This window comes from Scyliorhinus canicula, chromosome 20 (genome assembly GCF_902713615.1).
Source record: "Scyliorhinus canicula chromosome 20, sScyCan1.1, whole genome shotgun sequence".
NCBI classification, from domain to species: Eukaryota; Metazoa; Chordata; class Chondrichthyes; order Carcharhiniformes; family Scyliorhinidae; genus Scyliorhinus; species Scyliorhinus canicula.
This window is the reverse complement of record NC_052165.1, coordinates 53,070,781-53,094,178: the sequence shown is the minus strand read 5'-3', so window position 1 is coordinate 53,094,178 and position 23,398 is coordinate 53,070,781. Positions and strand designations below refer to the sequence as shown.

The 23,398-nt window shown below is 47.2% G+C and overlaps 1 protein-coding gene and 1 long non-coding RNA gene across 5 annotated transcripts in view; one reads left to right on the top strand and one right to left on the bottom strand.

The window, feature by feature from the left end:
* The window catches only part of LOC119955324, a 201,871-nt gene that overhangs the window by 151,200 nt on the left and 27,273 nt on the right, over positions 1 to 23,398 (top strand). The window lies entirely within an intron of this gene.
* dcp1b (decapping mRNA 1B) overlaps positions 8,701 to 23,398 on the bottom strand; it is a 105,386-nt gene continuing 90,688 nt past the window's right edge. For 3 of the 4 annotated variants that reach the window (XM_038781421.1, XM_038781418.1, XM_038781420.1), the window contains 2 exons: positions 20,169 to 20,432; positions 8,701 to 9,113 (listed from right to left, as the gene is read on the bottom strand). In XM_038781421.1, the coding sequence (XP_038637349.1) occupies positions 9,033 to 9,113; positions 20,169 to 20,432 (345 nt within the window). In that variant the 3' untranslated portion in view covers positions 8,701 to 9,032. Of the gene's footprint in view, positions 9,114 to 20,168; positions 20,433 to 23,398 lie in introns of those variants that run through there. The other variant, XM_038781419.1, reaches the window with a different exon arrangement.

Below are 23,398 nucleotides of genomic sequence, written 5' to 3'. Positions count from 1 at the left end.
AGCGATGCTAACAAATCCTGCAGCCCGGGAACCTTGGTGGGCTTGGTCCAGGTCGAAGGTGATACTGTCTGATGCCCAGGCATACAGAGCATCCATCACCGCCTGGATGCACCGGTGGGTGGAAGATTAGGATATGCCACAGACCGACTCGAGCCTTGGAATGAACCTGTGGCATAGAACTTGAGGGCTACGGTGACCTTCACAGCCACCAGAAGCATGTGTTCTCCTCTTCCACGAATGCCATGTCCGCGAGGACATAGCTCATGTACCGCATTGTCTCCCTGATGAGACGAGTCTTCGGCAACGCATGGTGTCCATCAGCTCATTGAATGAGCAAAGCCGTCTGTACCCCTTGGGCCATCGCTGGCCTCCTTGTCTGGGTCCCTCATCAGCCTGATGGGCAGCCTGGTCTACAGGGTACACATCAGCCCACTGCACATATGGTGCTGCCTCCAGCCTGCATTGTTGCTGCTGCTTTCTGTGGTGTCTGCCCACCTTGGCTGCCACAAGCAACACGAAGGCAGCCTCCGCGGGATAAACATTGTTATAGCCGGAAGAAAATGGGGGAGAGAGTCTGACAATCAGTTAAGGCTTCCATCCTGGGAACCCACAAATTTCCCCAAGTCTCCCCCACCCTTACCATGACTGACACGCCATCCAGCCAGCCAGTTGTGCTGGCAAGCCTTGCTCTGCACACTCACCCCCAGTCACATGAGGAGCCCCTAGACCCCAGAACTCTGCTGGGAACATTAGGGAGGACGTACTCATCTGCTCTCCGCTCATCCACACACTTTGGTTGTGAGAGGATCTTCAGTGGTGAAGTCCTGCTTTTAGTGTTTGATTGCTGGCAGCTGCCTCTCTGGTGCTGATGCTTCTAGAGTTCAGGCAGTGTTCAGGCATTGCATTTGCTGGACATGCAGTGCGCTAATCATCCTCTGAGACATTGAGGAGGCACTTGAAAGTTGAGGAGCGTGATGTGCTCTCACAACTAACAAGGCTAACTCCTCATTTGAAATTGCCTTAATCTGTGAAGCTAGAGGCTACTCACAGTCAAAGGGGGTGAAATTGAATTTCAGGAGAGGCCGCAGCAGTGCTCTGTCCTGGAAGGGTTTGGTAGGACAGACAGGCTGCAGTTGTGGTTGCCCCTGTTGTGGGTCTGCACAATATTTAAAGATAGCTTGAAGGTTTCACAGATGAAAAGCCCCTCACCCCCACATCCCACCCCCACCCTCCCACTCCTGCCGAGAACTGAGGCAGCAGCTCCAGTGCCCTGGAAACAGAAATGGCCACTCACCTCCTCACTTCCCCTCAGTAGCCATTGCGTCCGGTTCCCATTTTTGAAAAGCATGACTTTCCTCTGGAGAGTCGGGTAATTCTCGGGATCCACTGCATTCAACTTCAATCTGGTCAATGAGCGGGCTGGGTGAATCATAAAATAGTTTGCACCTGGCGTGAATCTTGATATTTTTTAGTGATGCAGGGCGATGCCAACAGCACAAGGTTAATTCTCATTCTGGCTGAGGTTACCATGACGGACAACCTTTTCAACCTTGTCCCTAAGGTGTGGTGACCCTCAAATTAAATCACCACCAGTCTGCTCTCTCTCTCTCAAATGGGAGAGCAGCCTCTTCTGGCATTATGACGACTATAATTTCATATAAATAATAGTCACTTAGGTTAAAAAGTCGATTTTCAAAAAGAACATTCACACGCACAAATAGCAAGAGGTCATGCTATAGGTAGCACAGGTGCCCATTCTTCAATCATCCCTCCCAGCACCTCCTCTTCCAAAAGCACCTTTCAATACAAATGCAGGAACTGCAACAGCTGTACTTTGACCTTCTCACTGGCCAAGACCCAAAATACTCCTTCAAGGTGATTTACCTTTGATTTAATGTACTATATTTGCTATTCCTCTACATTGGAGCGAGCAAACAGACTGGGCAACTGCTTCAAATCTGTAAACGTGACCCCGAGCTTTAATCGCTTGTGGTTTTAATTCTCCACCCTGTTTCCACTCTATTTTGTGTGATCTACCTCCTGGAGTATTCCAATGAAGTTCAACGCAAGTTCAATGAGGAGCACCAGATCTTTAATTGGACACTTTACAATCTTTGGACTCCTCGTTGACTTCAACAATTTGAGATTATAACTGCCCCCATTTTGCTTCCTTTTTCTTTGCTGGTTTGTCTCTTCTTTTTATATTGTTGCTTTTCTTTCCCTTTTTGGTTGGCAGCTATTCACGTTCCTGGCATTTACCTCTTCCTCTCAGCAACTATTTTGTTTCTTTATTTGTCCCATTGATCAACCCGGTGAAGGTACAGCACAGGACTCCTCGCATGCCAAACAACAAAAACAGCAAGTGATCAACAGAGCGAAGCGATCCCACAATCAATGGATCAGATCTAAGCTCTGCAGGTCTTGCCACATCCAGTTGTAATGGTGCTGAACAATTAAACAACTCACTGGAGGAGGAGGCTCCACAAATATCCCCATCCTCAATGATGGAGGAGCTCAGCACATCTGTTCAAACGACAAGTGCTGAGTGAATATTCGATCTCGGTCTCCTCCAGAGGTCCCCGTCATCACAGTTGTCAGTCTTCAGCCAATTCGATTTACGCCACATGATATCAAGGGTTGAAGCCACTGGATAATGCAAAGGCTATGGGTCCTGACAATATTCCAGCAGTAGTACTGAAGACTTTGCTCCAGACCTTGCCATACCCCTAACTAAGCATTTCCCAGTACAGCCACAACACTGGCATCTGCCCGGCAATATTGAAAATTGCCCCAGGTATATCCTGTACACAAAAAGCAGGACAAATCCAATCTGGCCAATTCTCGCCCTATCAGTCTACTCTCAATCATCAGTAAAGTAATGGACGGGGTCATCAACAATGCCATCAAGCGCCAGTTATTCAACAATAACATGCTCAATGACACTCATTTTGGGTTCCACCAGGATCACTCAGCTCATGACCTCATTACAGCCTTGGTTCATAAATGGAGAAAAGAGCTGAACTCCAGAGGTGAGGGCAGCATTTGATCGAGTATAACGTCAAGGAACCTGAGCAAAACTAGAGTCAATGGGAATCGGGGGAAAACTCTCCACTGGTTAGAGTCATACCTAGCACACAGGAAGATGGTTTTGGTTGTCGGAGGTCAGTCATCTCAGTCTCGGGACATCACTGCAGGAGTTCCTCAGGGTAGTATTCGAGGGCCAACCATCTTCAGCAAAAACCTTCCTTTCAACATAAGGCCCGACGTGTGGCTATTCACTGATGACTGCACAATGTTCAGCACTATTCGCAACTCCTCAGACACGAAGTAGTCCATGTCCAAATGCAGCAAGACCTGGACAATATCCAGGCTTGGCTCACAAATGGCAAGTAACATTTATGCCACACAATTGCCAGGTGATGACCATCTCCAATAATAGGGAATCAATCGATCATCCCTTTCAATGGCATTACCATCACTGAATCCCAGCAAACAGAGACCCTGGGGTTACATCATGACCACAAACTGCTGGACGAGCCATATAAATTCTGTGGCTACAAGAGGAGGCCAGGGCCTAGAAATCCTGTGGCAAGTAACTCACCTCCTGATCCCCCAAAGCACATCCACCACCTACAAGCACAAGTCAAGAGTATGATGGAATATTCCCCACTTGCCTGGATGAGTGCAGCTCTAACGACACTCAAGAAGCATGGCACTATCCAGGACAAAGCAGTCCACTTGATTGGCACCCCTTCCACAAACATTTAATTCCACCACCATCAAAGCACAGTAGCATCAGTGTGTACCATCTACATGATGCTTTGCAGGAACTCACCAAGGCTCCTTAGGCAACACCTTCCAAACCCACAACCACTTCCATCGAGAAGGACAAAAGCAGCAGGTACTTGGGAACCCAGCACATGGAGATTCCCCTCCAAGCCACTCACTATTCTGACTTGGAAATATATCACTATTCCTTCACTGCCACCCGATCAAAATCTTGTTATTAGCTCCCTAATCCCACAGTGGGTGTAGCTACACATGGATTGTAGCGGTTCAAGAAGGCAGCTCACCACCACCTTCTCAAGGACAATTTGGATTGGATTGGATTTGTTTATTGTCACGTGTACCGATGTACAGTGAAAGGTTATTCTGCAAGCAGCTCAACAGATCATTAAGTTCATGGGAAGAAAAGGGAACAAAATAAAATACATAATAGGGCAACACAAGATATACAATGCAACTACATAAGCACCGGCATCGGATGAAGCATACATGGTGTAGTGTTAATGAGGTCAGTCCATAAGAGGGTCATTTAGGAGTCTGGTGATAGTGGGGACGAAGCTATTTTTGAGATTACAGATTGTCAACAAATTACGGATGGGCAACAAATGCTGGCCTAGCCACCAGTGCTCACATCCCATAAATTAATGGAAAAATAACTTTTCCTATGAATTCTGCATGAAACCTCATTCCCAACAATATCTCAAAGTTGTCAGCTTTAGACCACAAGACGTAGGAGCAGAAGTAGGTAATTTGGTCCATCGATTCTGCTCCTCCATTCAATTAGATCACGACTGATCTGCTGTGATAATCCTCAACTCCATTTACCGCCTTATCCCCATAACCCTTGATTCTCTTACTGGTTAAAATCTATCGCAGCCTTGGACTTGACAACCCAGCTTCTACAGCTCCCTGCAGTAAAGAATTCCACAGACTCACACCCTCAGAGAAGAAATTTCTCCTCATCTCTGTCTTAACTGGTTGACCCCTTATTCTGCGATTATGCCCTCTGGTCCTAGACGTGCCCACAAGAGAGTGGGTGGGAGGTATAGGTTAGCAGGGATAAGGCTTAACGCGTGTATGTGGAAGGAAGGGGTGGAGGGTGAGGGTTATTTTTTGTTTTACTCATTTTCAAAATATTGATGACTCTGGCACCATACCATCCTTGATTCATCCTTGCGACCACAGAAGCGTCTGTCTGTGCCCACACTGTGCAGGAGGAGCATATCATGGGTATGAGGTCCCCTGCCATAATGTCCCTCTTAATTGGGTGGCATGGTAGCACAGTGGCTAGCACAGTTGCTTCACAGCTACAGGGTCCCAGGTTCGATTCCTGGCTTGGGTCCAGCGGAGTCTTAACGTTCTCCCTGTGCCTGCGTGGGTTTCCTCTGGGCGCTCCGGTTTCCTCCCACAAGTCCCGAAACCATCAACTGATATCTTTGAAGGTAGCAGATGCTGGTCACATCGTTAGTGAGCATCCAGCCTTCCCGGGGCACATGGCAGGGCATGCAGCAATAAAATGTCAGCAGGGAGGCACAAATAAGGTGCAAGACATGACTTTTAATCTATTACTTAGGTGCTCACATTCTAATCAGTGCTCAAGGTGCAAAGTGCCTAACCATCACAAATACCCACGGTGATACTATAATTTATTTACCTTCCTTATCCTACCACTACATCTTGGTGTATTGCTAGGATTCACAGCTGAGGTGGAGTCAGCCAGCTGTCTGTCATGCCGTTGCCTGAGATTACCTGGCAGGCGTCCACTGGAGGGCCGTGGCCTGCTTTTAGTTAGCACAGTATGGTAGTGCCACTGTCCTCAGTGCGCGGGGTTGTGTTGCTCTCAGGACAGAGGAGTCAGATGGAATGGACCACCAGGGTCTCCTGGGTGGAAGGCCCTGGGCTTTGTGCCAGCTGATCATCCTCACTATGGGTGCTCAAGGGCCCGAACCCTAACACTGCTGAATTCCCACAAGTGTCTGCACCATGCAGTTAATGCCCAGTACCATTGAGTTTGTGCCCCGAACCATGACATTCATGGTCTGAACCCTGGAGTGGACATTCCCCACCATGGAATTAACATCCTGTACCAAGGTCTCCACTGTGGAAACCACCCTCGCAGTGTTGGCTTGGTTGCATTGGAGTCCAATCAGCCTTGCAATCCGAGGAGTGTAGCTGACATTGCTGATGTTTGCAATTCTGCCTTTGAGCTCCAGCAGTTGAGCGATGACCAAGTCCAGGGGCATGTCATCTGAGTGGGCCCAGCAGTATCCTGGCCTACAGCCGTCCTCAGTACCAGATTCCTGGAATGTCCGTGCCCCCGCCTGCTATGGATCATCAGAAGTGGGCACCTGTGAGTGACCCAGAAGTCTGCCCACCGAGATACGAGTCTCTGCTCTGGTGGAGGATGCAGGTGACAGCTGTGATGCCTCTTCGATGGGAACGTCCAAAATCTCAGCTTCGGAGCTGGTCTCCTCTGTGGTCTACACTACCCTGAAGGACAGGCCAAATAGAAGAGACATGACTCGCGTGAAGTGAGGATCAATGAATGTGTTGTGAGTCCTCACATTTTCATCTTGCACACATCTATCTGGTCCTGTCCTTTTCCTCCCTGGCAAGCTCTCAGGCTCAATCCTCAAATGAAGTTAGTATCTTCAGCTCGGACTCAACACCATGTGCCTGTGATCTCTCTTTTCTAACGTGAGCCAGCTTATCTTATAATGAGTCAGATGGAGAAATCTGTCTGTGTGCAGGGTAAGATGGTAAGGATTCCTGACAGGTGTGGTTGGTGAGTGGCAGCTGGGATGTGATGAGGAGAGGAACTGCAGGGGAGTGTGAGGACACTTGTGGGAGGGTGAGCGGTGGTGCCTTGTGAGGAGGCAGTGAATGAGCTCTTAGTGGATTTGTGAACGAGTGGGTGGGTCGTGACAGATGAAAGGAGTTGCTTAACCTGGCAGAACAAAGGTCATTCATTTTTTTTCCTGCACTGGACACCAATCCTCCTCTGCAGGCCGCTGGTTGGTACTGACAAGTGCTGACATTATCTCCCATGCGGGGTTCATGACCTCACTGGATGATCCCCAGCCTGTTTGAGGATACATGTTATCACATCTTGTAAGTGATGGGTCAAATCTGTCCACTGTGAGGATACTTGGCAGCCTTCCAGAGCCAGGATGTTCACTGGGACAGAAAGCAGCAGGTGTTCAAACTCAGGCATTCTCATGCCAAGCTATGCTTCTTTAATACTTGCCACTTATCTCTCCTACACTTATATCAGGCCCTTCTGCTCATTCGTTGAACTTCACCTTGGACCTGAGTTGCGACAGGTGCCAGGAGCCAAATCTCGAAGCCACCGTCGTCACCCGGGTCCCCAACGAGCTGATGGGCGAGAGATTCTTATGCTGTATTCTTATCTTATACTATTCTTATATTATATTCTTATGTCATATTATTCTTAGCAACAGAGTAGACAAACTTCTTTTGTTGTTCTCTTAATTATATTGTGTCTGAATCATGAAGAACCCTTTGAGCAATCCAAACCACACCTCTCCTCCACCGCATCCAGTAACCTGGTCAGAGCTTCCTCTGAGAACCTCAGCACCGGTTTGCTCGCTGCCATCCTCTTGGCTAGACTATGAACAAATGCAGACGAGGGGGTTAAGTGACGTGCCCCCGATTGAAATTCTCAGCTGATCCCCGAACAGCCGCATCAAAGTCATCTCGCCACAGGCTCAGCATGAATTTATTGAACATTTTTTTTCAAAGTGCTTAAAATATGATGCAAAATTCCACCCATGGAGTTGGCGCAATTCTCTCCTGTTTTCTCGTCCAAAACGGACACTTCCCCAAAATAATGGAACGTTGCGCCGAGAGAATGCAATGATTACACCTCGAGAAAATAAATTGCTGCAATTGGTGTTCTGATGCTTTATATATCATTGGAGTAGGAAATAAGTGCAGGCCCACCTATTTGCAGTGGCATGACAGCATTTTGGTGTTTATGTTTAATGTACGGTGGTGCAGTGGTTAGCACTGCTGCCCCACAGCACTGAGGACCCGGGTTTGATCCCAGCTCCGGGTCACTGTCTGTGTGGAGTTTGCACATTCTCCCTATGTCTGCATGGGTCTCACCCCGTAACCCAAAGATGTACAGGGTAGGTGGATTGGCCATGCTAGATTGCCCGTTAATAAAAATAAATGTTTAATTTACGGTGTTTAAACCTCAGTTGACCGATAACTTTTAAAAGATATTTGAATCCCCAGTGATTGACTGGAAGGATCACAGGACAGGATTTCATGTTTTAAAACTTTTACTGCAATAAACAAACGAAAAGCAACATGTCTAAACACTATTCAGTGGACAACTTACACATTAAAGAATTGAAAAGATCCCCCATTTAACTTTTAAGTAACTAAAAATCATTCTCCATGGTTATACTTCACTCTGTCCCCTAAGTGGGCACTTTCTCCAGGACCAGTCCAAAGCAATTCTCAACTCCCAATGATTTGTTTCCTTTTGGCTTTTCCAGTCGGATGCTTCTAATCCCCGAAGTGACTTTACAGTGAGGGTTGCATGGAGATTCCTTCGCCTAGCCAAAGCTGGACAAATCTTCCCCCCTCGTCTAAATCCTCAATGTTTTCAATCCACGTACGAGGTCCCGCCCACACACTGTGTGTTAAACAATCAAGACTGGTTGTAACAATGGTTTCCTCCCAGAACCAAACAAGTTAGTTTACTCAAACAGGGTATAAGTTGCCTAACGGGGATTTATTTCTGCACAATCTGAAGGGGCACTGGGGAAGAAAACTAATAGATGGTGCTGTAATTTTTTTAATCAGGCAAGTAAAAGTGACTCTTACTTTACCAACGTCTGCTTATGTACATTAGTGGCAAATTGTTGATAATTCACAATGATGGACTGGTATTGTGTTTTTATTTGCAGAATCAATGAAAAAATACAATATCAATTTCCCATGAATTAAAGTAGTCTTCAGATAAAATTGAGTTTTCAGATATTTTAACTCACTTTTAAATTATCTTTAATGAAACAACAGCTTGGAATAAGCCTGATCAGCAGTAAAAGTTATCCAGTGTGAAAGGTAGTCCATTAAGCGCTCCACGCAAAGCCAACAATTTCAAAAATAAAAGACTCTTATAAAATAAAAGCAAAATAATTCCTTTATCAGTGTGTATCAGCTGATTATCTTCACTAAATGATATCTACTTTTACATCCTAGTATCAAAACTTTCAGGTTTTCTTCTCTGCTGCAGAATTTGGCTGGCCTGCAAGATAGGCTTCATAAATGACATTCACAAAGTTGGTATCATTCTGAAATTCAAAATAATATAAACACAGATGTTAGAAAATATTCAAAATTGAATGTTTCAAAACCAGTATCAAAGAAATTGCTATAGAATTATTTTAATAGGACTACCACCAATCAAGAAACACTCTTACTGAGTAAATAGAAATACTGTTCCCAATTGAATAACATATCACTAAGTTCCCAAGAAATTAAACTGATTCAACTTTAACAAAACATTTCTAATAACTGAACATTGAATGAATTATAACTATTACTAATTTACTGTCAAATCTACTTTTACAATTATAAAATTGGTATGAAATAACCAGTATTTATCCCCAAGGGTCTCAGAATATTTTTAGCTTTTAAAAACGAAAATTCTTACCACTGAATTTATGTGAAAACTATTTATGTCAAAGAATAAAACAATAGATCAATTATTGAACAAGAACTTTTGATGCAGAGATGCCGGCGTTGGACTGGGGTGAGCACAGTAAGAAGTCTGACAACACCAGGTTAAAGTCCAACAGGTTTGTTTCAAACACTAGCTTTCGGAGCAGTGCTCCTTCCTCAGGTGAATGAAGAGGTATGATCCAGAAACATATATATATATATATATATATATATATAGACAAAGTCAAGAACTGTTGAGCCAAGGTTACAACCTCAGCTAAATTGGGATTTCAAAATGAAGCAATAAATTGGTGCTTCTGCAAACCTTTGATATGCTGATGATATTACATGTGTCATGAATGGCCAAAAAGACAAATGGGTGCCCAAGAAAGTTGGTGTTCAGAGGACCTCGTTTGAGGCAGTGATATAAAAGAAGCTCACATGTTTTGGACTGGAACTCACTTAATGCTAGGGGTTTGGATGGGGCAGGGTTTGTAAGGTGTATCCAGGAAGTCTTCTTGATGCAAAATGTAGATAGTCCAACCAGGGAAGGGACAGTACTGGATCTCGTATAAAGGAATGAGCCTGGACAGGTGGTTGAGGTTTCAGTGGGGAAACATTTTGGGAGTAGTGACCACAATTCCGTAACTTTTGGACAGGGATGAGGGTAACCCTCGCGTTAAGGTGCTAAACTGGGGAAAGGGAAATTGCGATAACATTAGACAGGAATTCATGCTCCGCATTGGGTGGCTATGGTACTGGAGAAGGGTGTACCGCAGAGGCCGGGGTGGAAATTAGATGTGGGACTTTTGGGGGACCAAGGGTTCAGTGACAAAATTGAAAAGGTAATTGAGGAACATGTAGGTTTCAACTGTAGGGGTGAGGTGTCGAAGGCAGTTGTCTGGGAGGCTCTAAAGGCAGTGGTGAGGGGTGAGGTGATTTTATTTAAGGCCAGGGTGGATAAAGAGGAGAAGTTGCCCGAGTGGCGGAGGGTAATAGTTGAGATGCTGGAGGTAGTTAGGAGTTACGGAGAAGATGGGGACCCAGCGAAGCTGTAAAAGAGGAAGGAACTACAGGTGACCTTTGACCGACTATCTACCAGGAAGGCGGTGCGCCAACTGAGACAAGCAAGGGGTGCAGTTTATGAACATGGAGACAAGTATGTTAGCAGGTCAGCACCGGAGGGAGGCAGCGGTAAGGGAAATTGTTCAGGTGAGGGATGGGGCAGGGAAGTTGGTGGCGGATCTGATTAACAAGGTTTTTGAAGAATTTTATGAGAGGTTGTACAGGGAGAACGTGATATGCAGGAATTTCTAGATGGGTTGGAGTACCCGAGGTTAGGGAAGGGGGACAGGGCTACATTAGAAGGAGCGATAGTGGAGCAGATAAAAGGATGCAATTGGGAGGATGCAGTCGGGGAAGGTGGCAGGGCCAGATGTGTTTCCGGTGGAATATTATTCAAATTTCAAGGATAAGTTGGTACCCCTGATGGTGGGGATGTTTGAAGAGGCGACAGGGAAGTGGGTGTTGCCACAAACTTTGGAGCAGGCATCGATCTCCCTGTTGCTAAAAAAAGATAAGGATCCGACGGAGTGGGGTCATATAGGCCCATATCACTTCTGAATGTGGACGTAAAAGTATTGGCGAAGGTACGGGCGGGTAGGCTGGAGGAGTGCCTCATGGTGGTGATAGGTGAGCATCAGACGGGGCTTGTGAGAGGGAGGCAGCTCTTTTCAAATGTTAGAAGGGTATTGACCGTTGTTACGGCACCGGCAGAGGGGAATGAAACAGAGGTGGTTGTGGCATTATACTCTGAGAAGGCGTTTGGCCGGGTAGAGTGGGGGTACTTGATGGCAGTTCTGGAGCGGTTTGGGATTGGACCAAGATTTGTGAACTGGGTAAAGCTACTATATAAGGAGCAGAGGGCGAGTGTCCACGCAAACATCATCAGCTCGAGATACTTTTCTCTCCACTTTTCTCTGCACTCACGATTGAGCCGTTGGCCATCACATTAAGAAGTTCGGGGGTATGGATAGTGCACAGGGTGTCCTGATTGCCGGTGTCGGAACCGAGTGTGTCGATAGGAGGAATATTGGAGCTGCTTCGGGTGTTTGGGTCTTTCTCAGGGTACAAACTAAATCTAGACAAGAGTGAGTGTTTTGTGATGTCTCGGCTGGGGGTGGGGGCAGGGGTTGGCTGCCATTCCGTAGGGCTTTTTAGGTACCTGGGGGTGCAGGTTGCCCGGGAGTGTGTGTGTGTGGGGGGGGGGGGGGGGGGGGGGGGGGGGGGTGCTCCGCAGGTGCAACATTTCTACTTTGGTGGGGAGAGTGAAAGCTGATCTGGCAAGGTGGGATGGTCTCCCTCTGTCACTGGCGGGTTGAGTACAGGCGGTTAAAATGAACATATTGCTGCGATTTCTGTTTATTTTTCAATGCCTGCCGATTTCCTTGCCAAAGGCTTTTTTCAGAGAAATTGAGGGAAGGATTACTTTGTTCATATGATGTGGAGATGCTGGCGTTAGACTGGGGTGAGCACAGTAAGAAGTCTTGTAACACCAGGTTAAAGTCCAACAGGTTTGTTTCAAACACTAGCTTTTGGAGCATTGCACCCTCCTCAGGTAAATGGAGAGGTATGTTCCAGAAACATATATATAGACAAATTCAAAGATGCAAGACAATGCTTAGAATGTGAGCATTTTTTTAGGCATTTGCTAGGTGGCAGGTGGAGGGATTCCCTTCGCTTCCCGCGAGGGGGGTGAGCGACAGGGTGCTTTCGGGGGTCTGGGTCGGAGAGGGGAAGATATCTGATATCTACAAGGTTATGCAGGAGGCGGAGGAGGCGTCAGTAGAGGAGCTGAAAGCTAAGTGGGAGGGGGAACTGGGGGAACAGATCGAAGACGGGACATGGGCTGATGCTTTGGAGTGGGTTAATTCTTCCTCCTCGTGTGCGCGGCTTAGCCTCATCCAATTCAAGGTGCTGCACCGGGCCCACATGACTGGGACGAGGATGAGTAGGTTCTTTGGGGGTGAAGACAGGTGTGTCAGGTGCTCGGGGAGTCCAGCGAACCATGCCCATATGTTCTGGGCATGCCCAGCACTGGAGGAGTTCTGGAAGGGGGTGGCGAGGACGGTGTCGAGGGTGGTGGGATCCAGGGTCAAGCCAGGATGGGGACTCGCGATTTTTGGGGTTGGGGTGGAGCCGGGAGTGCAGGAGGCAAAAGAGGCCAGTGTGCTGGCCTTTGCGTCCCTAGTAGCCCGGCGAAGGATCTTGCTACAATGGAAGGATGCGAGGCCCCCAAGTGTGGAGACCTGGATCAATGACATGGCGGGTTTCATTAAGCTAGAGAAGGTCAAATTCGCCCTGAGAGGGTCGGTACAAGGGTTCTTTAGGCGGTGGCAACCTTTTCTCGACTTTCTGGCTCAACGATAGGGTACAGGGACAGTAGCAGCAGCAACCCGGGGGGGGGGGGGGGGGGGGACAATGACTATGTTTGTTTGTTTATTTAATTTTAATTCATTTTTAAGTTCTTTTGTTGTTCATTGGGGTTGGGGGGGGGGGGGGGGGGTGGGGGGATGTGATACATGCGTCGATACGGTCTGGGGGTGTTACAGTTATTATGGGTTATTTTGTTGCATTTCATTGTTTGTCGTTATGTTTTATATTTTCTGTAAAAAATTCCAATAAAAATTATATTAAAAGAAAAGAATGTGAGCATTTGCAGGTAATTAAGTCTTTACAGATCCACAGATAGGGGTAACCCCAGGTTAAACAGGTGTGAATTGATCTCACGTCAGGACAGTTCGTAGGATTTCGCAAGCCCAGGCCAGATGGTGGGGGATGAATGTAGTGCAACATGAATCTCAGGTCCCGGTTGAGGCCGCACTCATGTGCGCGGAACTTGGCTATAAGTTTCTGCTCTCCATTCACCTGAGGAAGGAGCAGTGCTCCGAAAGCTAGTGTTTGAAACAAACCTGTTGGACTTTAACCTGGTGTTGTAAGACTTCTTAGTTTGTTCATCTGGGGAGGGAAGATGGTCAGAGTTAGAAAGGTGCTGCTACAGAGGGGAAGGCAGGCAGGGGATTTGGGTCTTCTGAACCTGATGTATTACTACTGGGCGGCGAATGTGGAAAAGGTGCGGAGCTGGGTCAGAGGGATTGATTCCCAGTGTGTCAGAATGGAGAAGAGTTTGTAGAGGGGGTCAGGATTGAAAGCATTAGCAACAGTGCCGCTCCCGATAGCCCCGGGGAAATACTCAGGGAGTCTGGTAATAATAGCTTCATTGAGAATTTGAGGCAGTTTCAACAACAGTTCGGGTAGGGGGCAGGGTCAAGGGAAATTCTGATTCGGGGGAACCACAGATTTGAACCAGGGAAGTCGGACGGAAATTTTTGAAAATGGGAGGAGAAGGGGATTAAGACACTGAAAGATTTGTTTCTTAGAGGTCAGTTTGCAGAGCAGGATGCTGGCACACCAGCTCCGTAAGCGGGATGCGGCTAGGGAGATTGGCGGAGTTAAGGATCGGGGAGGAAATGTGGTGCGAAGGAGGGTAGACATCAATGGGGTCTTCAGGGACTTCTACGAGAAACTGTATCGGTCCGAACCCCCGGGGGAGGAGGAGGCGCTTTTGGATCGGCTGAGATTCCCGAGGGTAGAGGAGGGACAGGTGGATGGGCTGGGAGTGCCAGTTGAGCTGGAGGAGCTGGTTAAAGGGATAGGGAACATGCAGTCGGGGAAGGCGCCGGGGCCGGATGGGTTCCCGGTTGAATTTTATAAAATGTATGCAGACCTGTTGGGCCCCCTGTTGGTTAGGACCTTTAACGAGGCAAGGGAGGGGGGGGGGGCTTTGCCCCTGACGATGTCTCGGGCGCTGATCTCCCTGATTCTTAAGCGGGACAAGGATCCCCAGCAGTGTGGGTCGTACAGGCCGATCTCACTCTTGAATGTGGACGCCAAGCTGTTGGCAAAGATCTTAGCCACGAGGATAGAGGACTGTGTGCCGCAGGTTGTCCACGACGATCAAACGGGGTTTGTGAGGGGGAGGCAGCTGAACACTAACATACGGAGGCTCTTGAATGTTATAATGATACCGGCGGTAGAAGGGGAGGCGGAGATAGTGGTGGCACTGGACGCGGAGAAGGCCTTTGATAGGGTTGAATGGGGGTACTTGTGGGAGGTGCTGGAAAGGTTTGGGTTTGGGGAGGGGTTTGTCAGTTGGGTGAGGCTGTTATATGAGGCCCCGATGGCGAGCGTGGCCACGAATAGGAGGAGGTCAGAGTATTTTCGGTTACACCGAGGGACGAGGCAGGGGTGTCCTTTGTCCCCCCTACTTTTTGCGCTGGCAATTGAACCCCTGGCTATGGCGCTGAGCGAGTCGAGGAACTGGAGGGGGCTGGTGCGGGGTGGGGAGGAGCACCGAGTGTCGCTCTATGCGGATGACCAATTGTTGTACGTGGCGGACCCGGTGGGGGGAATGCCGGAGGTGATGAGGATTCTCCCGGAATTTGGGGACTTTTCGGGGTACAAGCTCAACTTTGGGAAGAGCGAGCTGTTTGTGGTACACCCGGGGGACCAGGAGGGGGGGATTGGTAGGCTCCCATTGAAAAGGGCGGAGAGGAGCTTTAGGTACTTGGGGGTGCAGGTGGCCAGGAGCTGGGAGGCCCTGCATAAGCTTAACCTTACAAGACTGGTGGAGCAAATGGAGGAGGAGTTTAAGAGGTGGGACATGTTGCCGCTGTCTCTGGCGGGTAGGGTGCAGTCAGTCATGATGACGGTGCTTCCGAGATTTCTGTTCCTGTTTCAGTGCCTCCCCAGCCTTATCCCGAAGGCCTTTTTCAGACGGTTAACATTACGGGGTTTGTGTGGGCACATGGGACCCCGAGGGTGAGGAGGGTGTTCTTGGAGCGGGGCAGGGATGGGGGGGCTGGTCCTGCCCAACCTCTGTGGGTACTATTGGGCTGCCAATGCAGCGATGGTGCGTAAGTGGGTGATGGAGGGGGAGGGGGCAGCATGGAAGAGGATGGAGATGGCGTCCTGTGTGGGCACGAGCCTGGAGGCGCTGGTGACGGCACCGCTGCCGTTCCCTCCAACGAGGTATACCACGAGCCCGGTGGTGGTGGCTACCCTCAAAGTTTGGGGGCAATGGAGGCAGCACAGGGGGGAGGTGGGGGCCTCGATGGGATCCCGGATACGGGGGAACCACCGGTTTGTTCCGGGGAGAATTGATGGCGGGTTCCTGAGTTGGCACAGGGCAGGTATCAGGAGGTTGGGGGACCTGTTTATAGACAGGAAATTTGCAGGCCTGGGCGAGCTGGAGAGGAGGTTCGGGCTCCCCCCCGGGGTACGCCTTTCGGTAGATGCAGGTGAGGGCGTTTGTCAGGCGGCAGGGTTCCCTCTGCTGCCGCTGCGTGGTGTCCAGGGCAGGGTGCTCTCAGGGGTGTGGGTTGGGGAGGGGAGGATCTCGGCGGCGTACCAAGTGATGCAGAAGATGGATGAGGCCTCGGTTGAGGAGTTGAAGGGTAAATGGGAGGAGGAGCTGGGTGAGGAGATTGAGGAGGGGACGTGGGCGGACGCCCTGGGGAGGGTGAACTCCTCCTCTTCTTGTGCGAGGCTTGGCCTCATACAGTTTAAGGTGCTGCACAGGGCTCACACGACCGGGACAAGGATGAGCCGGTTCTTTGGGAGTGAGGACAGGTGTATTAGGTGCTCTAGGAGCCCAGCAAATCATGCCCATATGTTCTGGACATGTCCAGCATTGGGGGAATTTTGGAAGGGCGTGGCAGGGACGTTGTCGAGGGTGGTAGGATCCAGGGTCAATCCGGGCTGGGGGCTCGCAGTATTTGGGGTTGTGGAGGAGCCGGGAGTGTTGTTTTGTACAAAAGGGACAGGCATAGTTGTTCTGTGCCAATGTCGGGCATTAATTCTGTGTATACGTGGGGGGGGGGGGGGGGAGAGGAAAGAGGTCAGTTTGCAGGATTGACGGAGCTGGGAGCGAAGTAAAGGCTGGAGCAGGGGGATATGTTTAGAAACATGCAGGTACAAGACTTTGCCAAGAAGGAGATACAGAGCTACCCTGTGAAGCCGGCCTCCACATTGCTGGAGGAGGTGCTGACGACAAGGAGACTGGAGAAGAGGGTAGTGTCAGCAGTTTATGGAGCTATTTTAGAAGAGGAGAAAGCACCACTGGAAGGGATCAAAGCAAAGTGGGAGGAAGCATTGGGAGAAGATATGGAGTTGGGGGTTCTGGTGTGAGGTGCTCCAGAGAGTGAATGCCTCCATCTCGTGTGCGAGGTTGGGGCTGATACAGCTGAAGGTGATATACAGAGCACACCTCACAAGGGCTAGGATGAGCCAATTCTTTGAAGGAGTAGAAGATGTATGTGAACGTTGCCGAGGGGGCCCCGCTAATTACGTTCATATGTTTTGGACCTATCCAAAGCTAGAGTATTACTGGAAGGAGGTTTTTAGGGTAATTTTTAAAGTGGCGCACGTGAAATTGGACCCGGGCCCCCAGGAGGCCATATTCGGGGTGTTGGACCAGCCAGGGTTAGAAACAGGTGCGAAGGCAGATTTTCTAGCCTTCGCCCTCGTTGATCGCCCGAAGGCGGATCCTGATTGGTTGGAGAGCAACCTCTCCACCCTGTGCCCTGGCGTGGCGGGGGGAACCTGTTGGAATTCTTGACTCTTGAGAAGGTTAAGTTTGAACTGAGGGGAAGGATGGAGGGGTTCTATAATTCATGGGCATTATTCATTATGCACTTTGAAGAACTGGAGTACATGGAACATTAGTTGGGGCATGTGGGTGGGAGGGTTGGGGGAGGGGGTCTGTATGTATTAATGGCGACTATGGGTGATCCCTAATTCCTTTTTGTCATTTGTTTGTGTGAATATGCTGGCTAATGTTTGGGGTTTGGTGGAAGGATGGGATCGTTGTTATTGATATGAGGATTGACATATTTGTTACTGATTATTTTTTATTGTTGGTGGGTGTAAATTTGGGAGAAAATGTGAAAAAGGAGTATAAAAATATTTTAAAAAAAACATTAGACAGGAATTGAAGAATTTGGATTGGGTGCAGCTGTTGGATAATAAATCAACATCGGACATGTGGGGAGTCTTTCAAGCGACAGTTGATTAGGATTGAGGAAAGTCACGTTCCTGAGAGAATGAAGGATAAGTATGGAAGATTTAGGGAGCCTTGGATAACGAGAGACATTGTGAACCTCGTCAAAAAGAAAAAGGAGACTTTTGTACGGCCCAGAGGGTGAGAACAGTCAAAACTCTTGTGGCGTATAAAGAAAATAGGAAGGTACTGAAGCGGCAAATTAGGAGGACTAGGAGCGGTCATGAAAAGTCCTTGGCAAGTAGGATTAAGGTGAATCCCAAAGCTTTTTATTCATATGTAAAAAACAAGAGGGTGGCCAGGAAAAGGATTGGACCACTCAAGGACAATGGGGGGAATTTATGTGTTGAGCCAGAAGAAATGGGTGAGATACTAAATGAATACTTTGCATCAGTGTTCACGAAAGAAAGGGACTTTGCGGAAGTTGATTCTTGGGTAGGGTGTGCGGACAATCTGGATCATGTTAGCATCGAAAATGAGGAGATATTGGGTCTTTAAAAGATATTAAGGTAGATAAGTCTTGGGCCAGATGGAAGCAAGGGAGGAAATAGCTGGGGCCTTGACTGACATCTCATTGGCCACAGGTGAGATCCCAGAGGACTGGAGAATAGCTAATGTGGTACCGCTGTTTAAGAAAGGTAGCTTAAGAAAGGTAGCAGGGATAATCCTGGAAACTATAGGCCGGTGAACAGTAGGTAAATTATTGGAGAAAATTCTCAGAGACAGGATTTATACCCATTTGAAAACAAATGGACTCACAAGTGATAAACATGAAGGTTTTGTGAAGGGAAGGTAGCGCCTCAATAACTTGATCGAGTTTTTTGAGGAGGTGACAAAGATGATTGATGAGTAGAGGGCGGTGGATGCTGTTTACATGGACTTCAGTAAAGCCTTTGACAAGGTGCCTCATGGCAGACTGGTACAAAAGGTGAAGTCGCACGGGATCAGAGGTCAGGTGGTCAGATGGATACAGGACTGGCTCGGTCACAGAAGGCAGAGGGTAGCAGTAGAAGGTTGGTTTTCTGAATGGAAGGTTGTGACTGGTGGTGCTCCACAGGGATCTGTGCTTAGGCCTCTGTTGTTTGTGGTGTACATAAACGATTTGGAAGAAAATATAGCCGATCTGATTAGTAAGTTCGCAGATGACGCCAAGGTTGGTGGAGTGGCAGACAGTGTTGAGGATTGTCAGAAGATACAGCAGGACATAGATAGATTGGAGACTTGGGCAGAGAAATGGCAAATGGAGTTTAATCCGGACAAATGTGGGGTAATGCATTTTGGTAGGTCTAACATAGAGGCAAAATATACCGTAAATGGTAAAACACTTCGGAACATAGAAAGTCAGAAATCTGGGCGTGCAGGTCCACAGATCTTTGAAGGTGGCAACACATGTGGACAAGATAGTTAAGAACGCATAAGGAATACTTGCCTTCATTGGACAGGGCATAGAGTATAAAATCTGGCAAGTCATGCTACAGTTGTATAGAACCTTGGTAAGGCTGCACTTGGAATATTGCACACAATTTTGGTCGCTACACTACCAGAAGGATGTGGAGGCTTTGGAGAGGGTGCAGAGGAGGTTTACCAGGATGTTGCCTGGTCTGGAGGGTGTTAGCTATGTGAAGAGGCTAAATAGTCTCAGACTGTTTTCAATAGAAAGACAGAAGTTGAAGGGTGACCTGATAGAGGTCTACAGGATTATGAGGGGAATGGATAGAGTGGATGGGCAGGCACTCTTTCCCACGGTGGAGGGGTCAGTCACCAGGGGGCATAGGTTTAAGGTCCGTGGGGCAAAGTTTAGAGGAGATGTGCGAGGCTGTTTTTCTGCACCGAGGGTGGTGAGTGCCTGGAACGCATTTCCAGTGGAGGTTGTGGAAGCAGATACATTAACACCGTTCAAAACGCATCTTAACAAACACATGGATCGGATGGGTAGAGAGGGATACGGCACAAGGAAGCGCTGAGTACTTTGGCAACGGTTAGTATCATGACCGGTACAGGCTTGGAGGGCTGAAGAGTCTGTTCCTGTGCTGTATTGTTCTTTGTTCATGTGATGCTAACAGGAGGGAAGTGTTTGAAAAGAGGGGTAATGCGAAGCAAAACACCTGGAAACATGCACAAGGAACATCTAAGATGGGAAGGATGGATAATATCAGAACATGGGACAGGCAGGAAGGGCAATATCTTTCTATTGGACGGGCAGTGAGGGCAAAGGATAATAGAAATCAGTGAAGAGAAACTGTACATGGTGTGACCAAAGCTCGGGATAATGGTGGATGAAAGATGAGGGTTGGTGCTGGAGTAATTTTCTTTTTAATCCTATCAACTGGAGTACTGGAGGTTCAAGAAAAGTAGTAGAATGCCGTTTGAATTAAAAAAGGCGGTCTGCTTTAACAGATTGATATTAAACTTTGATCCAAAAACAGCAGAGAAAAATTGCCAAACTCTCTATGACATAGTAAATAATAAATATACGCTTTTGAATTAATTTAAACAGTTATTGCATGCAATGACCAGAGCAATTCTTCCTCCAGAAGATTCTAAATTAACTTATTAAAAATTATACCTGCAAAAGGTACAAAAGGGCTTCCTGTAACTGAGTCTTCGTAAGCATAGTTTGTGTTGTATTAATCAGCTCTCCTATCTGTGCAGGCGAATGCAAACAAACATGCAGCTGTTTAGGAGTTGAAATGGCATCTGTCTGTGGTAAAGATATGGCACTTGTTTCTACCCCGATCATTGGCTTTCCCACTGCAGACTGGGTAAACACCATGGGCGACATCAATAGGGATGGCACCACTGTAGCTGGAATGCGCTGTGGAGAAATTGCCTGATCAAGAAAGAAAATAAACAGCTGAGAGAAATGCTCAAGTAAAATAGTAATTTGAAAAATAACAATTTAAATTAAGAATTTCCAATAATTATGCCAGTTTATCTGTGGCAATATCGGATTTTAAAACAGCTTCTTCCCCGCTGTGACCAGACTCCCGAATACCCTCTTATTGCCTGAACTGATCTCTCCAGGCATCTTCTCTATTGTGTAGCACTACACACCGTAATGCTTCACCTGATGTCTATGTATTTACATTGTACATTTATCGAATGTCCTATGTTTTCCATGTATGGAACGATCTGCCTGGACTGTAGGCAGAACAATACCATTCACAATACCTCAGAACACGTGACAATAAATCTAAATCTATAGTCTTCCTGAAAAGTAACTTCTATTTGTTGTCCATGTAAAAAAAATATCTTTTTAAGGGGTTCAGGGTTTCTCCATGTTTCATTATCCTTTGACTGCCACTAACCTTCCCAGGACCCGTTTGAATAAAACATGGCACATGCCTTTCAGTTTCACGATTGGGACACAAGATTGAAAGAGTGGAATCACAAGGGTGGTAATCTAAGGAATAATCACAGAGCCATTCAGATTAAAAACAGGAAAACAAAGGTGAATGCTTGGATGAGGACTCTAGGGAAGTGGTGGGTGGGGGAGGTACGGATCAGATTTCTAGGACATTAGGGTCAGTTTTCTACAACTTTATTCACATTTTTTTTTTGTTATCAGCACTCGGATTCCCTAAACTCAGATTCAGATGGTCCACATAGAACAGTGACTGAAAGTAGCCAGCAGAAGACCTTTGTTCAAGAAGAGAAAAAAGATAAACTGGATAACTACAGATCAATTAATGTAATGAGTTGTAGGCAAATTCAAAGGCGTAAAACATTATTTGCATTTCACCCACTTGCACACATAAATTGCAACAACCACATTATTATTTAAGTTGTTCCTTCAGTATCCCTGGCAACTGCCTGATATGCATTAAAATATTCAAAAGGGGCCTTGTGTTTGTGTTAGAACTCTTTTAAGAAATTGGTGCCTATTCTTAAACCTGGCCAAGCAAACATGGTACATTCAAGGAACAAGCTGGGGACAGTGATATTTAAAGGGATCCCACCATCTCTATCTAGTCTCTGGAAAGTTCTTCTGACTGCTGGGATTTTTGGAATACCCACTTTGGCATACATTGACCTCGTGCCACACACTTAATGCAACCCATTCCCACAGTAAACAAGATATCCACAACATTGGGGACAGGACCCGAATGGATACTCTCCATCTTTTATCCACAATTCCTCTAATAATAGTAATGAAGACGGCAGGAGGTGCAGGGTCAGGCGTCAGAAGTAAGAGGGGTGGAGTGAAGCAGGCGATAAGAATTTGAGCAGTTTAAAAAAAAAAAAAATCAATTAACGGAATGTGGGCGTCGCTGTTAGACCAGCATTTATAGCCCCATCCCTAGATGCCCTTCAGAAGGTGGTGGTGAGTGGCCTTTTTGAACCGCAGCAATCCTTCAGGTATAGGTACACCCACTGTGCTGTTGGGGAGGGAGTTCCAGAATGTTGCCTGAGCGATAGTGAAGGAACGGCGAAATATTTCCAAGTCAGGGTGGTCTGTGACTTGGAGCGGAACTTCCAAGTTCCCAGGTATCTGCTGCTCTTGTCATTCTAGATGGTAGTGGTCGTGGATTTGGAAGGTGCTGTCTAAGGAACCTTGATGAGTTACTGCAGCGCATCTTGTAGATATACACACAGCTGCCACTGTTCGTCAGTGGTGGAGAGTTTGAATGGTCATGGAAAGAGGAGCAATCAAGTGAGCTGCTTTATCTTGAATGCTGTCAAGCTTCTTGAGTGTTGGTGGAGCTGGACTCATCCAGGCAAGTGGAGAGTATTCCATTACACTCCTGACTTGTGCCTTGTAGATGGTGATTAGGCTTTGGGGAGGGGTCAGGTGGTGAGTCATTATGGCAGCACGGGAGCACAGTGATTAGCACAGTTGTTTCACAGCTCCAGGGTCCCAGGTTTGAATCCCACTTGGGTCACTGTGTTACGTAATGGGTTAAGAGACATTTCAATAAGTTGTCGCATTTATGTTAAGCATCCAATAATTGACACTAATATGTAATGGGGCTTCAAGTGGCCCTTGTGGCAGGTGATGTGATGGTAGAGTTTTGTGCAAAGTCTGTTGAAGGAAATTAAAGGTGTTTTGTGGAAAAGCAGAAGAACCTTTGACTCTTTATACTTCAGCAGCTAAATGTCTAACAAATGGTAGCAGAAGACGGTTGCTGTGCAAATGTGAAGGGTTGAAAGATAAAACTTTTCCAGACCAAACTAAGGAGTGAGTGTGAAAAAAAAAAATATGGCTGAACCGAGGATAAAGATGGCTGGATATGACTACCCCCCCCCCCCCCCCCCCCACCTTATTTTGTGAAAGGGGATTGTACAATCAATGGAGAAGTGCAGTAGTTACGTGGACTAAGGTTGGGAAAGAGAAAACAAGGTATGGCACTGACTCTTTCTTTACATTATGACAGTAAAATCCGAAGCAAAGTGTTTTCTGAGCTGGAATTGGAAGAGTTAGACTCAGGAGGTCTGGAGACTCTATTACGTTACATGGATAAGATTTATAAAAAGGATGACTTGTTAAGTGCGTATGAAGCATGGTCAGATTTTGATAGGTTCTGAAAAATAGTGGAATTCTCCATCGAAGACTACATAATGGAATTTGGCAGACTATATAAAAGGCTGCAGAAACTCAACCTGGAATTTCCACAGTCTGTGTTGGCCTTTAAATTACTTGACTGTGCTAGAGTGAGCAACAATGATAGGCTCCTGGTTTTGCCAGGAGTTTAGTTTGCGGATAAGGATACCTTATTCGATCATATGACAGAAGCTTTAAAAAAGTTTCTGGGGAAACATTCGATTCCGATGGCTCTGATGACCCAAATAGGTCAA